Here is an 18,900-nt window from a genome sequence, read left to right as displayed (position 1 = left end):
TCAGTTAAATAACAAATATGACTCCACTGCAACAAGCAAAGAGTGAGACAGAGAAATGAATATGGAGGAAAGACAATGTTCTCATGGGGTGGCAAATCAATACAGGAAAAAGATAATTTAAAGAACAATAAACTCTGCAGCAAATTGCATCAGTCATTCAACCAATATTGTCTCAATTGCTAGTATAAACCAGGTACTAGACCTGAGGGATGTGTAATGAGTAAGATAAGTCTCTACATTTTTATAGCTTCCATTACAGTGGGGTTGAACGAACACATGTACTAAAGACAAGCAGTTTTAAGTGCTTTGAAGAGTAGGTTGGAGGACACTTAGAGACTGATCATAGGTCAGGCTGAGGAACTGACATTTTATTTGAAATTTAACGAAAGCTACATGAAAAGTTATGGGCATTGTTTCAGAGGGGGGAAAGCAGTAATTGTAAAGGTCCAATTGCTAGTAGAAATACAGTTTGTTTAAAGAACAGGCCGTGTACAAAGAATTTAACTTTAATTCTAGTAGCAAAGAGTTTAAATTTAATTCTAATATGATACTAAACCAGTGGAAAGGCTTAAGTATTATCTAATTTACATTTTAAAAATATCCTTCTGTATGGTGCACTGATGTACAATAGAAAAACAAGGTTATCTTCAAGAAGACCACTGAGTGTGAAGATAAAACCAACTGGATTTGCCTGACAACGCACAGGTTCTTAAGGTCATAAAGGGTTCATAGGTTAAAGCTAGAAGAACTATTAACAGATTACTTATAAACCAGTTATCACTGCACTCTCACCGAACCTTGTATATACCTCTATCAAATAACTCGCCACATTCTCTTTCTTGCAGTCTAGTTAGACACACCTTAATAACAAATTCTACTAGTCTGCACTCCAAGTGTCTTCTACCCTGTTAATAATAGCTGGTGCTTAATAAATGTTTGCCAGTTGAATGACTAGAACTAACTTTGAAGGAGAGATTTTATTAAAATTAGTCCAGATTTTATTAAAAACATAGACCTCACTTCACACACACTCCCATCTAATTGGAATAGATAACACAGACTATTCCTTAGTTTTTGTCTACTGTTTTATCCTGAGTAAAATAAAAAGTTGGGTTCATAATCTCAGGTAAGAATGATCAGTTCTGACCTTCCCTAGTGGCACAATGGGTTAAAGCACAACACTATGAAGCTATCTGCAGCCACTGAGCTTAATTTCCATCCCTGGCTAGGGAGGTGATCCAGATGGCATAGCAGACCTCTCCTGTCTCTCCCGCTGCTCCCCTCAACGGTGTATTTCAGTACATCTGAATGTTCTGCTCCCCACTCTACCTCTGGTGAATCTTCTCACCCCCCCCACCCCAAACCTCTGGTTTGTACCCAGTCCTGTATTTATAAATAAATCTAAAAGAAAGGAAGAAAGAAAGAAACACTAAATAGCATGTGTGTGTGTGTGAGAGAGAGAGAAAGGATTAGACTTTTAAAACATATGGTCCAAAAAAAAAAACATATGGTGTAAATTTTTTTAATACAAATAGAAATGTTTCAGCTGGCATAAAAGGACTTGGAAATTACTACTGGATCCCAACAAATAAAAAGCCAAACAAACTGAAAAGTCAATAACTCTTCTTCAATCTGTCAGAGAAGTGAGGTCACGGGACAAACTGCAGCTCTAAAAATGGGAATTGAATACAGAAAATCACAACTTACCAGAGCAGAAACCCACAATCAAAAGCCTCTGGGGAATCAGTGCTGGCAAGGAAAATATGAACTGTAGTGGATGAAAAGGTGAAGGTTCAGTGTAGACAAATCTAAATATTAAAAGTGGGTGACAGTAACACTTTTACGACTGTTACCTCCTAGATTTCTACATTTTTTTGTTTGTTTGTTTGTTTTGGTCAAGAGCACAGGAAAAAAAACATTGTTCAGCTGGGCTACAGTATGCAAAAAAGAAGAAGAAGAAGAAGAAGCTAGATTATTATCTCAGACCATACACAAAAATAAGTTCAAAATGGATAAAGACTTGAATGTAAGACCTGACACCATAAAATACAGAGAAGAAAACATAGGCAAAACACTCTAAGATATAAACCTCAGAAACATCTTTGAGACTTCTGCAGAAGCAAGGGAAACAAAGGAGAAGATAAACAGCTGGGACTAAATCAAACTAAAAAGCTTCTGTGCAGCAAAAGAGACAATAATCAAAACAAAGAGACATCCTACTGATGTCTCTAACATCACAGACAGATAAGAGACTGATAGTAAAGATCTACAAAGAACTTAACACAGCTCAACAAAAGCAAAGCAAACAACCCAGTCAAAAAATGGGCAGAAGAACTAAAAAGATACTTCTCTAAAGAAGAAATGTAAATGGCCAACAGGCATATGAAAAAATGTTCAGCTTCACTAGTTATCAGATAAATGCAAATCAAAACCACAATTAGATACCACCTCACTCCAGTACGAATGGCACACATGAAAAAAGATAGAAACAGAAAATGCTAGAGAGAATATGGAGATAAAGGAACCCTCTTTTCACTACTGGTGGGAATGTAAACTGGTCCAGCCACTATGGAAAGCTTATGGAGGTTCCTCAGAACACTAAAAATGGATCTACACACACACACAAAAATGGATCTACATTGACTCAGCATTCCACTCCTAGGAATCTTCCCAGAGGACACAAAACACTAAGTCAAAAGGAAATCTGCACTCCTATGTTAATTGCAGCACAATTTATAATAGCTGAGATATGGAAACAACACAAATGCCCCAAAATAGATGAATGGATAAAAAATTTGTGGTATAATTATACAATGGAATATTACTCAGTGATCAAAAAAGACAAACTCATGCCATTTATAGTAACAAAGATGGAACTGGAATGGATTATGCTAGGCTAAAGTCAGAAGGGAAAAGATAAATACTGGATGATCTCACTTATATGCAGAATACAGAGAAAACAAATAAAAGGTCAAGGAAAAGATACAACTAGCAAGCTGACCAAAGAACTGAAGCCTACAGAAAAGGAGAGGGAGAGAGAAGGCGCAACATGGGAGGGTGGAACACAGGGAATATGGAGATAGTTCACAGGTGGTATGATGGCAGGAGAATGATGGGAGCCACAACAACAACAATGTAAGAAAAAAAATGTTTAAGATTTATTTTATTTATTAATGCATACAAGAATTGGTATAGGGCAGAGGTATGGGGGCTATGGGTGAGGGGATTCACTAGAGACAGAGTAGCAGAACAGACAGATCTACTGAGATTCACTGCTGAGGGGAGCAACAGGTAGGATAGGAGAGGTCTGCTGCACCATGTGGGTCCACTTCCTAGCCGGGAATCAAACTCATGCTACAGTGGCTGCAGATAGTGTCATAGTGCTGACACTTAACCCCTTGCACCAAGAGGGAGGCCCAACAACAACAAAAAATTTAATTAATAATAAATAAAATCTAAAATAATAAATCCAGAAATAAAAGAAAAGAAAAAGAAAAAAATTAATAATAAATAAAATCTAAAATAATAAATCCAGAAATAAAAGAAAAGAAAAAGAAAAAAAACCCTCTTGTGCTTCCAGCAGGGTAAAAGAATGCTAAGGTCACTAATGGAAAAGGCAGACAGATAGATAATGTAAGCAAAGAGACAGACATTCTAGGAAAGTATCAAATGAAATGCTAGAGATCAAAAATACTGCAACATCAATCGAAGCTGTTTTTCATAGGCTCATTAGTAGACTGAAAATGGCTAAAGATAGACTCTGAGCCTGAGAATATGTCAAACTTTCAGCAAAAGGGGGCGGGGGGGTGGGGTGGGACTGAAAAGTATGAAACCATATTGAAGAACCATGGGATAACTACAAAATACAGTGCATGATAGAAATACCATTATATGCTGGGTCAACCAAAAAGGCAAAATAGGAGCTGTTCTTTGTAAAGCAGGACACAGGTCACTCTTATTTATGAACCAAAAGTAAAGAAGAGGATGTTAACTGGCTGTTTAGGAAAAAAGTATGGTGTTGGCACCGCCACTAGGTGGGGCTGCATGATCAAAGCATGAAGGACAATGCAATTATTGCAGGAAGTTCTTGAGATGTTACGTACGGCACTGTAAATCTGGCCACTGAAATTGAAGTAAGCTGTCTTTAGGGTAATCATCGCTCAAAATTATTAATCATAAAATGTCCAAGCATACCATTATTGATAACTAATATTAATTTACTTTTTATTATTTCCTACTGTATTCGATGCAGAGCAAGGTGAAAAACAAACTCCTTGACCTTGAGAAGTTGGCATTCTAGAGCATTTCAAGTCCATATGAAATACATAATTTGCAAGGTCCAGTGAAAAATTAAAAAAATTTCAAGATGGCAAAAGCAGAACATTAAACCAAGTATTGGGCCCTGATTGCACAGATCAAACACCTATGAATCTAACCCTAAATATAGGACAGTATTCTAGCAGAGATTATAAACTGCTGCTTGGTATATGCCGCTGGGTCCATCAGCCTGTTTTCCTTCTAGGAGGCAGATTTGATATTGGCAGAATTAATTTACAATTTTTTAAAGATTCATCTATTTATATACACATAACTGGGGTATAGGCCAAAGGTGCAGAGGGTCACAGGATTCACCAGAGACAGAGTGGGGAGCAGAAGAGGCAGATCGACGAAGTACACTGCTGAGGGGAGCAGGGGCGGGTCAGGAGAGGTCTGCTGTGCCAAGTGGGTCACCTCCTTGGTGGGAAATCAATCGAACTTGTCCTGCAGTGGCTGCAATAGCTTCATAGTGGTGTGCTTCAGCCCGTTGCGTCACCAGTTGCGCCACCAGGGAGGGCCCTAAAATATTCAATAAATAAATAAAAGAAAAGTTCTCACCTCAAGAATGGGGGGGGGGTTATGGACGGTGATGAATGTTAATTGATTTTATTGCGGTGATCAGTTCACAAAACATACAAATATTGATCTACTATGCTGGATACACGAAACTAATACAGTGCAATGTCAGTTACACCTCAAATTTTGAAAAAGTATAAACTTTTCTGTTAACATCTCACAGCCTTCTCAATTCCATCTCCTCCCTCTTCATGCCTCTGCATACTACAACACACTACAATACACTGCACTTCCTATTGTCAGAAGTCTCACGATAAATGTTTTGGAGGCAACATACACATTTATTAAAATTCTCAGCAGTTTTTAGGCTAAAGTAGTCTTGTACTGGACAAATTATCTAAAGCTAGTTGCCTAAGGTCAATTGGTTTCCCCAGGTAACAGACGGATTCGTTTTCTGGATAAACCTAGTCTTTTTATATACAACTCCTTGTGGTCTCAGTAATGTAGGTGCTTAGGTGGGAAAGCAAACAAAATGGGTGGTTTTAATCCTGCTCGATTAACCACAAACGTCTACAGCTTTAAATTTTGTTAGGATTCTAGGTCAACACTAACTTTACATTCCAAAAGGGTGAGGCCTCCAGGGATGGAACTGCACAAAAAGGTTTACCTATAGACACCGGTGACCAGGCGCCTAGCAGAACCTCCCCGCACGTGTCCATACAAGAAGAAACAATAAAGTTGCACACATTCAAAAGGGTCCTTTTCATCCAGGGTCGGTTGGACACGCCTACAAAATAAGACTAGAAACTCGCTAATGTTTTCAAGACTTCTAGTTCTAGTAGGTTTTTTTTTTTCTTTCTAACTCGTGGAAATAAAAATTCTGAAAGAAACGGAGCAGGCTAGGCCTGGCGAAGCTCTTTTCGGGTGCCATTGGCCTGGCGAATGCGACGGGCAGCCCCGGACAGGACCCCTGCTCACGTGGACCAGCGACCTAGGTGGTGGCCGGGGGAAGAGACGCGATGAAGCCCAGATCTGTAGGCTTCGTGGATAATAAGCTGAAGCAGCGAGTCATCCAGGTGTGTATTCTGTAAGTACAGCGGTCCTCGTTCCTGTCCAAGGGCACCGCTGGCTATTTCTCAGGCGGCTCCCAGGTGGAACTCGACTAGCCGCCTGCCCCAGTCTGGTTCCGGCACGGGTGTGTTGACCATTCCTCTGCGGATGATGTTGGGTGGAGTTTCAAGGTGGAGCCCCAAACTGTGGGAGGGTGCTGTCAGGTGGGCCTGCCTGGAGCTGGTCCACCTCAGCTCAGCCCAAAGCGTGCAGATAGGCTTTGAGTTCAAGCCTTACTTGTTTTGTGAAGTAAAAGCAAAAAAAAAATTCTTCAGATGGCCTCATTGCATTGTACGAAATGCTTTGGGGCCATAAATACGTTTATTTCTGTCCTCAGAATACACAATAACGTGGACCTAACATAATACATAATAGGCACTTTACCCAGAGTTTTTTCATTATCACAGTCTGCCCTATAAAGCGGTGTGTGGTAAATATCTTAGAATGACACCGCCATTCTAGAAGGGTTAGATTTTTCTTCACTTTAGAGTTTGGGTATTGTAATATCCTCGTTTTTCTTGCATTACTGGCAGTTTGCTTACAATCTTCTATTTAGATCTTTTTCTTTCTATCAGTATCTAAATGTTGAACAAGAATGTCTGTATTCTTACCTTTTTTTCTTTGCTGTCATATTCCTCTTATCAGCCCACATTTCATAGATAATCTCATCCAGCCTAATACCTTTAAATATTATTTACATCTTTATGGCTTCTAATTTTTTTAATCTTTGGTGCAGATTTTATCTTGAATTCCTGATTGATCCATCCAACTGTCTACACAGAATCTTTTTATAAATGTCTGACAGTTATCTTCTTCATCTGTAAAATGCGGGAGACTAACATCCATTTCATGGGATTTTCAGTACTACTAGAAATAATGGGTAAAAGGGCCTAGAACAGTAATTTCCTAGTATTTTTTCATGAACTCCTGGACCAAAAATACTACTTAATGGGTTTGTTTATGAAGTAGTTAGGTTCAGACAACTTGATAAGTACATAATCCATGCTTAGCAGTTATTTGAAGGAAAAAAAGATATACAAATTAAAGGAAAATTATTGTATTTGTATTTCATTTTTAAATAATCACAATTACCGGAAGGATTTGTGTGCCTGTTGCAATTTTTCATTCCTTGCAGTCACATTGCATTGTCACTCACCTTGTTCCCACATTGATTTTTTTAAAGATATATTTATTTATGCATACAAGAACTGGGGTGTAGGCCAGAGGTGTGGGGGTGTGTTTGTGTGAGAGAGAGAAGATCCTCTAGTGAGAGGATTCACCAGAGACAGGATGGAGAACAGAAAATACAGATACACTGAAATACACTGCTGGGGGGAGAGGTGAGATAGGATGTCTGCTGTGCCATCCCGGTCAGCTCCCTGATGAGGGATGGAACTCATGCCATAGTGGCTGGTGGTTAAGCTTGATCTGGGCCACCAAGGAGGCCCCCCCCCCCACAGTGATTTTTGCATGATATTAGCTTTTTATTATAACTGCTCAGTACCAAATTTTGCAAAGATAGGACATGTTCAAAGGGTGATTTAATGTTGAAACTGTGAACTGTCTCAGGCTAGTAGTTGTAATATCAGTCACATGTCAAATATTTTTGTGTTCCCTTAACTCAAAATTATACCTCAGTGCCCTTCTGAGTTTACTGCTGTATTGTGTAGTGTTTGGGACCTAGGACACAGTAACACCTCACTAATTTAGAGCTATTCGACTTATTGTGTTGTCACAGTGAGCACTAATTTAAATAAATTATTTGATTCCACAATCAATAATTATTTGGTGATTTTTATCTATGTTTCTGGTATGTTTTATTAAGGAGGAGTTTACATTAAAGTATAAAGGGGATCTCCCTGGTGGTGCAAGGGATTAAGTCTCACTCAGCATGATGAATCAATCCACAGCCACTGCAGCACAAGTTCAATCCCCTGGAAGCTAACCTACATGGCACAGCAGACATTTCCTGTCTCCCCCTACCCCCGCTGCTCCCCTCAGCAGTGTATTTCAGTGGATATGCCTGTTCTGCTCCCCACTTTGTCTGTGATGAATCCTGTCACTCTACTACACCTCTGGCCTACACCCCAGATTTTGCATAAATAAATAAATTTTAAAAATAAAACAGACCTGGCCCTCCCTGGTGGCGCAGCGGGTTAAAGCACAGCACTGAGAATCTGAAGCCACTTCCGCATGAGTTCGATTCCCGCCTGCCGCCTGCCCCGGAGGAGACCACATGGCGAGCCAGACCTCTCCTGGCCCGCCCGCTGCTCCCCTCAGCAGTGTACTTCATAGATCTGCCTGTTCTGCTCCCCACTCTGTCTCTGGTGAAGCCTCTCACTGCCCCTGAGCCTCTGGCCTGTACCCCAGTTCTGTATGAATAAATAAATAAATAAATCTTAAAAAAAAAAAAATAAAAAAAATAAAACAGACCTTTGGCCTGGTCTTTAAAAAAAATGTATAATATGTTTGAATAGCTCAATCTCTTGTTGATTAAAATCACTGTGTTTGAAATATTGAGTGCTTCACATTTATTGTATTTTTTTGTTTTAGTATCTTACCAGTAACAGATGTGGCAAATATGTGGACACTGGAGTCTTAGCATCTGACTTACAGAGAATGTACAGGTAAAAAAAAATGTAGTCTTCAGATTCTTCATTTCTTTGTTACCATTTTTGAAGTTTACATCATACTTAAATTTCTCATCTATTAATATCTGTTGGCATTAGTTAGTCTATTCATAGTTTAGAATTCAGTTCATTTGTCCAGCTTTTTATCAAGCACTTGTTATAGGCAAGGAGTTGTCTCCTTATTACTAAGGGGAATGGCTAATACTACTTTCAGTATCTAGGTCTGGTCAGGATAGAAACAAATTGTAGTATTTCCTTTTCTACTCTTAAACAATCTAAATCATCTGACTTGAGATCTCCCTCAATTTCCCACCTGTTATCTACAAACGTGTTACTCATTTAGTATCCCCAGTGAAGATTAAATTTTGTTTGTTTCAATATCTTTATGTTCTTCTCCATAGTTTGTATATTAATTTGCTAGAGTTACCATAAAAAAAGTACTGGTTGTGGGTGATTTGGTGACGGGAAACCCAAGGAGATTGCAACTGAGATGGAAAAATGCACAAAGATATGTAAAAATTAATATAATAATAAAATAAAATAAAAATAAATTAAAAAAAAACTGGTTGACTAAAAAAAAAATTTAATTCCTAACAGTTGTAAATGATAAAAGTCTAAGTTCAAGGCATTAGCAATGTTGATTTCTTTTAAGGCCTTTCTCTTGACTTTTAGATGATTGTCCTCTTCCTGTGTTTTCATAAGGTCTCTCCTGTATTCCTGTATCCTAATTATAAAGACACTAGCCATTGGATTAGGACTCACCCATATGACCTTGTTATACCTTATTTATCTCTTGCAAGGTCCTGTGTCCAAGTTCAGTAACATTCTGAAAGGCTGGGAGTTAGTTAACTCTTCACTATATGTTTTGGAGAGACATGCACAGTTTAGCTTATAACCCTGCCTTTCCCCACAGAACTGATGTTCTTGATTCCAGCTACACTCTGGCCCAACAACTGCTGAAGTCTTAATCTATTTCAGTATCAATTATCAAATCAAAACCTAAATGGCATTTGAATCAGGTGTGGGTGTGACTCTGGGTGTTACTCAGCCAGCTGTGAAGCCAGACAACAAATGATCTGCTTCAAATGCATTGGGGTGGAACAGGCAGAGGATAGATACTCTCATTTCAAAAGGGAGAAACCAACAAGAAGAAAGGGGTCATCAGTCTCAGTTAAGACTGTCTAGCAAGGCAAATTCCACTAGATGTTAGGATTATCCCTTTGGCTTTATCTGTCCTGAGGTTTACTGAGGTGTCCTCTGGAAACCTACGAGGAGGCAGCACCACTCTCTGGGATTTTGCCCTCTGGGACAATGATGGGAGTGGCAGCCCTGCCACCCTCTGAACCTTCAGAGGCGTTTTCCCTTTTCTTAAATGCTAGCACGTGGTCATAGCTGGAGAGCTCTTTTGGCCTGTTCTGTAGGATCCCAGAATTGCGACAACCTTTCTTATTTCATCATCTCTGTCCCTTTTGGTCTAAACTGGCATTCTTTCTGATGCTATACCTCACCTCTGTTTATGGCTTCTGCTGGGAGGATTGATGGATAAGTTACGTGCCTTTTAATTATTCTGCCACACTTCATGTTCTCTCTGGGGCATATTTTCTCATTATTTCACACTATGAATAAGCTGAGATTTTTCCAAGTCTTCAAGCTCTGGGTTTTTCCCCACCCCCTTAACAGTTTCTTTAATTTATTGTTCTCTAACTTTGTTCTAAGTAGCAAGGAGAAACCAGGCTGTGCCTTCAACAGTACTTACACGTCTCACCAGCTAAATATCCAAGTTCATCACCATCATTCCACAAACAGTAGAAGACAGTTCAACCTGGTCTCCTGCCACTTTAAAAGGGTCTTTTCTCCAGTTTCCATTAACGTTTCTCATTTCTATCTATGAGATCTTTCTAGGAGGACCTTTAACACTTATTTGTCTACCAACATTCTATTTATGATAATACATGTTTATTTATAAAACTGTGTCTCTAAACTCTGTTTCTTTTTTAGTTCTTAATAGAGTGGCCTGCAGTGTCCATATTTCTACTACTAACTAGTCTCTTCAAGGCAATCTTGGCTTTTTCTTTTTTAAAGATTTGTTTATGCATACAGAACTGGGGTACAAGCCAGAGGTGTGGGGGATAAGAGGCTTCACCAGAGACAGAGTGAGGAGCAGAACAAGCAGGTTAATGAAGTACACTACTAAGGGGAACAGTGGGTGGGTCAGGAGAGATCTCCCATGCCACGTGGGTCAGCTCCCTGGCCAGGGATCAAACTCATGCTATAGTGACTGCAATAGCTTGTGCTGTGCTTAAACCCGTTGCACCAATCTCAGCTTTTCCTTTCTTTCTTAATTTTATAATATAATAGTTTATTTTTATATCATTTTGTATTTTTTTTTTTCATCTCCATTGCAATCCCTGTGGGTTTCCTATCACCAAGTCACCCTGTGCCATCACCATAGTGGCTTTTTCTAATATGGTACTCAAAACTCTCTTAACTTCTACCTGCTATCCAGTTCTGAAGTCATTTTCCATGCTTTTAGGTATTTGTTATAGTAGTACCATGTTTCTCAGTTCTAAAATGTATATTACTGTTATGGTAGCCCTAGCAAAATAATACTGTCTGTAAGTAAGCATAAGTTTTATTTTATTTTGAGGAAAAAAGAAAGGAAGAAAAACTAAAATAGAAGGCTTTAAAAAGCTGTGTACCCCACTTTAGCCATAACCCAATATTTCTCCTCCCCTTCATTAAAATTTCTTCTAACCTTCATTCCAGTCCTACCCCTCATGCTATTGAAATGTATGAATTGCCTTTTCTTCCTAACTTTTTGCCTTAGTTGATTATACAACCGGCCTCTCAGGTTGCACATTGGCACAATCAAAGTGTTAGCTGTTGGACTCTTCTTGGGGGTGCTGGAAGAGTACATTTCAAGTTCTTTGAGATTGTTGGCGTGATCTAGTTCCTTGTACCCATACGTCTTAGCTCCCTATGTGTGTTTGGCCAGTAGTCGTTCTCAGCTTTTAAGGGTCACCTGACATACCCCCTTTACCCCTCAAACCCATGCCAGGTACAGTACCTATCTTCAGATCTACCAACTTCCCTTTCTGTGTCATTGTTTTTCAGAGAAGTTTAGATTTGGGGGACGGTATCTACAACTTACTTTTAGCTGATTTTGCCAAAAAAATATTCTTGGTACATCAAAGAAGCAAAGTAAATATGTTCATTTATGAAGATAAAGAGTATAAGTTTGTTTAATGAAGATAAATAAAGAGTATAAGTTTGTTTATTACATTATTTCAGATTTGTATTGGTTTGAGATTTCAAAGTAAGAGAAGAAAGGACTAACAAGGCAAAATATCTGGAATATGTATAGTAATAAAAATACAAAGTTAAAAAACTGGAAATAGCTAGTATGGTTGTTACAGTGACAGTTGTTATATCATGCAGATTTTTGTGGTCCGGTTAAATCAAGCTTATGGAAAAATATTAGTGGAGACTGGTATACTAAACTTTATGCTATTTATTTATTTATTTTTCAGTATAGACTATGGTCGAAGAAAACGAAATGCTTTTAGGATTCAAGTAGAAAAAGGTGAGCCTTAAAAAAAAAAGTGAGTTTTATTATTAGAGAAGTTGAATAAAGCTAGGGAAAAAATTGTTTTCGCTTATGGTATTCTTTTTGTTTCAGTATTTAACATAATTAGCAATGAGAAAGAAATTAAGGATATAACAGAATTGGAAGATGAACATCTAGCAAAAAGAGCAAGACAAAGTGAAGAGGATAATGAGTAAGAATTATAAAATAAAGGTTTATTTCCTAAATCATGAACCTACCCACATTGCACTCTTATTTGTAAAACTTCCATTGCTATTGAAGCTCTGATTAGTATTTACTAACCTGTTTAGACATTTCCTTCAGGCATACTATTCCATGAAGAAATCACATTCTTTTTTGGTCTGTGCATTTGTGAGTTATCAGATGTCTCAAATGTGTCTCATTTGGTGGAGATGAATTTTCCTGAGTAGTGGTCAGAGCCCTGTGTGTAAGATTATACCTCTTTTTTGTAGTACATTGCAGATGCCCGTCCTGTTTTGCCATTTGCCTTTTTAGCTTATTATGTTTTGAGAAAGTTTTGTACCTTTACATGGTCACATCTCTTTTTCTTTATGGTTTATGCTGATATGCTTAGAAAGACCTTCATCACAGAGTATGTAGATTACCTATACCTTTTCCTGTTCTTTTAGGGTATAATCTTTAATGCAGTTGAAATTAATTTTTTTGTTTGTGTTAGTTGTAGGGCAAAACTGCTTTTTCCAGTGATAGAATAGTTGATTAGGAATCTCCCCCAAGTTATATTGATTGAATTTAGTGTATATAAAAAAAACTCATGTCTTAATTATACAGGTAGGTCCTAGTGTTCATGTAAACCTTTTCACTTGTTGAATTATTTTCTAAAGAAACTAAGGCCTCCCTGGTAGCACAGGGATTAAAGTCTCAGTCCTATCTATCTATTGCCAGCCTCTGCAGCATTCAATCCCGGGCTAGGGAGCTGACCTACATGGTACAGCTCTCCTATCTCTCCTGCTGCTCCCTTCAGCAGCATATTTCAGTAGATCTTCCTGTTCTGCTCCCCACTCTGTCTCTGGTGAATCCTCTCACCCCCACACCTCTGGCCTGTACCCCAGTTATTATATGCATAAATAATTCTTTTTAAAAACTATATAAATAGTAACAATCCTTGTAGTACTTAATAATTCCATTATAGTGAACTGCAACTCCATTTTCAGTTTGTATTTTTAGGATTTATTTTTTGCCATATCATATAAAAAATTCTTCATTCCACATGAACAAGTTTAGAAAAGTTATAGTTAGTTGCATGATTTGGCCTTGTTGAACTTTTGATTTTAACACTCAGGATGCTTAATTGTGGCTTACTAGAATGTTTTCTCTGTTGGGAGCTGACCTTCTTAAACAAGACGCTTGGATCTGATGGGAATTTGCATGTAATTTTTATTTATTCTAAGATAAAGATAACTAGAGTTTGTTAGTAAATATTATGTTTAAGATTTTGTAAGCCTTTGTTTAATCCTCTAGTAAACCAGTTAGATTTATTATCTCTATTTTATACATAAGGAAGCTGAAACTCAGAGAGGTTGAATAGGAGCTAGTGAATGGTAAAAGCTGGATTTTGAATCCAAATTTCTCTGATTCCAAAGGCTGGACTTTTAACCATTATAATATTTTGCCTTAGTACAGTTTCTTGTTAATAGGTAGTGATTTTTTTAAGATGTTAGAAAGGTCTCTAAAACATTTCTTTTCTTCTTTTTAACTGAGGTATATGGAAAGCTATTCTGATGATGATTCCAATGTGGAAGATTACCCAGATCCACAGGTAAACCAAACATTTAATGGACCCATTTTGGTTTTTTAAAAATAATTCTGGAAGGTTTCTCAAAACTGCTAAAAATCATTCTGAATGAACCCTCCTTAGAGAAATCAATAAGGAACAAAATAAGAGATTTTAAATATCTTCGTCAATAAATAATTATGTGGACAGTATTCATGAACTTGTAGGTTATCCACTAGTTGTGTTGATAGCCAGCTATACAGAGAGAAACAAGGGAAGAGAATGACCACAAATACAGACAGAATAGACAGAAATAAATGGAGTAATTAATAGTAAAAATAGAGAAAAGGATACATTTTCTGCCCAAGAGCTGGCAATACCAATTTAGGCTTGGATTAAAGGAAAATATGGGAATAATATGTCAAATTATTTTTAACTTATCTCTACTTTTCCCTGTCAGTAATTTAGTACTTGTATTACAAACAAAGTTATTGATACTCAGTTATATGTGATACCATTTTGAGTTGATGGGATAGTAGTGATTTATTGACTACCTACTTGTTTTTATAATTATGTTTTGTAAAGTGACCATACTTGTTTTGGTTTTATTTAACTGCCAATTATGAATCGGTGCATTAATTTGTAGTGAACGGGAAATGCATCTTTTAAAGACTAAATGTATATTTGTGAATCATCTTAATGTGAACATCTGTATTTTCTGACTGTAAATGTTAGAAAAGTTGTATAAGAAAAATTTAGAAAATTACTAGTACAGGTAAATAAACTTTCATGAATGCATATTGACTAATTTGTGTGTTTGTCCCAGTCAGCAAACCATATGAATAGTTCCGTGCTCTCCCTGTATCGAAAAGGAAATCCTAGTTCTGTCTCCAGTACTCCTGAGTTGGAACAAAGAGAAACCACTGCTTCAACACCACGAATCACTTCCAAAACAGGCTCCATTCCTTTGAAGATTCCTGCCAGAAGTTCTGAAGGGGGATGGTTTATTGACAAAACTCCAGGTGGAAGGAAAGACAGTTTTTTCTTGGACTTGTCAGATGAGAAAAGTAATCAGAAGAAACCACTTTCTGAGATAGAGGTATGTTTGTGTTGAAATTTAGCTCCATATAGTTGAAATATATTGAAACCCTTTCACTGACTATGATATCAGCAGGTCTTGTATTTTGTAAAAACAGGTATTTTGAAATAGCAGAATTCGTTATTTCCCACTGCCATTATCAGTTATGTCCTTTTTCTGGTCTTTGCTCTTTCTTGCTATAACTATTGAAACAACCTTCTAACTGATGTTTGTTTCCATTCTTATTCTTCACACAGAGATATCTTTTTTAAAGTTAGGTCAAAAAAAAAAGGTCATTATTATTGTTTTTGTATTAAAAACCTTCCAGTAACTTCCTTTAGTCTAAAATCAGAGATTGTGGCAATTGCCAATAAAAGTCCTGTATGATTAGGCTTCTCTGTTGTCTCTTTAATCTCATTACCTCCTTCTCCCCTCCCAGCTCTCCTTCAGCCACAGTAGTCTTTTGCTATTTCTAGAACACACCACTCGGGGCATTTGCACTTGTACCTTCTTCCTTCCTTTTTTTTTTTTTTTAAGATTTATTTATTTATGCATATAAGAACTGGGATGTAGGCCAGAGGTATGTGGGCTCGAGAGGATTCACTAGAGACAGAGTGGAGAACAATGTACTGAAATACACTGCTGAGGGGAGCAGCAGGTGAGACAGGACAGGTCTGCTGTGCCGGGTGGGTCAGCCCACTAGCCAGCAATTGAACTCATGCTGAAGTGGCTGGTGATAGCTTAAGAGTGCTGAAACTTTAACCCCTGCACCACCAGGAGGCCCTGCACTTGTACTTTCTGATGTGTCCTTGGATAATAACATCTAGCATGTAGTTAATTACTCAATTTCTTGAATTAGTGCTTAGTGAACTTGCTGAGATTTATTTACTAGTGAGAGCTAATGAAAAATTACTGTATCTTTGTAGTGTGTGTAGTGTAGGTGACATGCATCTGAGGAGGAGGTATGCTGTTATACCTCTAAATACACATGCCTTGCAAACCAATGTTACAGCAGTTTGAGAAAAAGGAAAATAAAAGGCTAACTACTTTGGGTATGTATTACAGAAAAGTAATAGTTTTAGGAAAAAGGGAGATTAGCTGGTCAAACAACAGTGTGGTTTGTTTTCAGTTCAGAATCTACTTTGAGGAATCCTATATAATTGGATACACTAAAAATACATCACATAAGTACACACCTTTTTTTTAACCTCTTAAATTGGAGTATGCTATGCATAAAGAAAAGTTAAGCTTAATGAATTACCACAAAGTTAACATCAAAGATATTAACTGATTCTTATTAATGCATAGTAGAGTGAGGGTTTTAAAGAAATATGCTCTAGGGATATAGTCCAGTGTGGTAAGTGCGAACTGCGTATGGCTATTGAGCACCTAAAATGTAGCAATGGGTTATGCAAATGAGGGCCTTAATATTTTTATTTAAATTTAAAAACTTAAAAGTTAATTCAGCTATTGAATCCTTCTAAGTAGATTTGAAATAATCTGCTTTTCAACTGTAAATTTATGACATGTTAAATATAAATCAAGTCTTGCCCATGAAGATTTAGTGTCTGGATTGTCATGTGCTGTAAGCTTAAAGTACATGTTGAACTTTGAAGATTTACAAAAATAATTTTAAAATACTTCATTGATAATTATTCATACTATATTGAAGTGATGTTTTTTTAAGTTCATTTAGTTAACTTGAGTATTAATTTCACTTGTGTTTTTTTCCTCTTTTTACATTGGGTACTAGAATATATAAAACTACATATGTTGCTATCATTACATTCTCTTGGACTCTACTGCAAAAAACCAAGCCATTGACTTTGGAAAACTCTCCCCTTTGGAACTATTAATGGACACTTCTAAATCTCTGTACTTTGAGCACCCATTTTTAGGGACTGTTACGATTGGCAGGGTCCAGGAAAAAGATTAACTGTTAGGTTAAATTATACTTTCTTTTGGCTGTCTGCAGTCATTTATCTTAGTGAAGAGCAGCCATCAGGTGAACAACTCTGTGAGTAACTCAATGAGATGTTAAACATGAATGTTAATGTCAAAACTGGAGAAGGTCACAATTCAGTGAGAGACAGTTTAGTCACGCAGGTACAGGGTAGATTATGGTATGCCAGAACATTTGCCAATTCTGAGAATGCAGTAGAGTGATGCTGGCTGAAAGAGTCTGAAAAGGAAACGCTCAGTTAGGAAAGAAATGAGTTTCAAGGCTATTGGAAGTAAGGGCATGCAGACACCATCTTTGGGCAGAGAGGTTGGGTCTAGCCAAAGGAAAGTGCTAGGGCAATGTGTGGGTTTTGTTTAAAAAGACACATTGTGATTTCAGCACATGTTTAAATTTCTAGGATTCAAAAGATTTTTCTCTTCTGGAGAGTGATAAAAAGAAGAAAAGCAGGCTAAAGAGGAAAGGAAACAAAAGGAAGCTAGAGCTTCAGGAAGTAGATGGAGAAATAGAAGCTGTCCTACAGCAGAAAGGTGAGGTGCAAGTCTTGGTGAGTGGCAGTGGCCATGTTTGCCTCGAGTGAGGCGCCACTGTCTTAAACTTGTGCTTGGGGACTTTCTGTGCAAAGCCATTTTGTATGTGCAGAGAAATATTTTCTAATAAGTGAACCTTTGTTTACTTGAAGATTTTAAATATAATTCAGTCAATACTGAGTCACTAATCTTTATATCTCTCCATTTTTTGTTTACCAGTCAAAGCCAGGGGACTAGAATTGCAGATCTCCAATGTGAAGTTTGAAGATGTTGGAGGCAATGATACCACATTAAAAGTTAGTTCAAATTCAAAGTGTTACCTCAAATGGGAATAATGCTAATTAGTTAAACAGTCTTACATTTTTGTTTCTAATGGGAGCTGGATGTGAAAAGGAGACTGGGACTGTGGAAAGAGCAGACCTGATGGGTACCATGCAGTCTTAAGGGATAAAAAAAGTCACTTTACTTTCAGCTTCTCACTATATTACTTATGCATATATAAGATGCCTTTTCTAAGTAATGTCTTCTTAACAGTAGTTATAATAGTGGTTACTATTTATTGTTTAGTGTCTCCCTGTTTGAGTAACTACACTAGCTACCTTTCTTTTTTTAATGATCTATTTTTATTTATACATAAACAAATTGGGTGTAGGCCAAGGTATGGTGGAGGTGAAAGAATTCACCACATGCAGAGTGAGGAGCAGAACAGGCAGATCTACTGAACTACACTGCTAAAGGGAGCAGCAGTATAGACAGGGGAGGTCTGCAGCATGTGGGTTAGGTCCCTAGCAAGGGATTGAACTCATGCCACAATGCATGGTGGCAATAGCTTGATAGCATTGAGACCTCAGCCCCTGCATCACTGGGACGCCATACTTTTCATTATGTCTGCAAGGCAAATGTAGTTAACAGCTGAGGAGATAGAACCTCAGTGGGATTATTGCTGAAGTCAAGTAGTGGGTTTAGAGCTTGAGTTCAAACTCAGGTGGAGTCTAAAATCTCGACTCTGCTAGTTTTGCTGGGCAAAAAAGAATGGGACATTCATTCCACATTATTTCTTGCTCTCTTCAGCTGTGAAAGACATTTTTCCTCTTTACTTCATGCTAGGAAGTCTGCAAGATGCTCATTCACATGCGTCACCCAGAGGTGTACCAGCACCTAGGTGTCGTGCCCCCTCGAGGAGTCCTGCTTCATGGGCCACCAGGCTGTGGGAAAACATTACTTGCACATGCAATTGCTGGGGTGAGGTTTGCTGATTGTTTGTTTTTTGTTGTTTGTTTTATTCTTAGTCAGATTTTTACCCAAACTTGACATATTCTTAGGAAAATATAATAGTTGAGACTTGACCCATTCTTCATTTTTATTTTTTGCCCCTTTCATAATGTTTATGAGGTGCTGTTTTTTCCTGTACATCCAGTTA

General features: G+C 37.7%; 1 protein-coding gene across 1 annotated transcript; it reads left to right on the top strand.

Annotated features, from left to right (window-relative positions):
• Positions 1-5,695: 5,695 nt before the first annotated feature.
• Positions 5,696-18,617, top strand: NVL (nuclear VCP-like). The gene is made up of 9 exons (XM_012732706.1): positions 5,696-5,909; positions 8,497-8,570; positions 12,104-12,156; positions 12,253-12,352; positions 13,900-13,957; positions 14,739-15,011; positions 17,351-17,480; positions 17,700-17,776; positions 18,552-18,617. The coding sequence occupies exons 1-9, from the start codon at positions 5,853-5,855 to the stop codon at positions 18,555-18,557; spliced, it is 828 nt and encodes a 275-aa protein (XP_012588160.1). The 5' UTR covers positions 5,696-5,852; the 3' UTR covers positions 18,558-18,617.
• Positions 18,618-18,900: the final 283 nt, after the last annotated feature.

Source organism: Condylura cristata, unplaced genomic scaffold, assembly GCF_000260355.1.
Source record: "Condylura cristata isolate star-nosed mole 26May11 unplaced genomic scaffold, ConCri1.0 scaffold00035, whole genome shotgun sequence".
NCBI lineage: Eukaryota > Metazoa > Chordata > Mammalia > Eulipotyphla > Talpidae > Condylura > Condylura cristata.
This window is presented reverse-complemented; position numbering and strand designations above follow the sequence as displayed.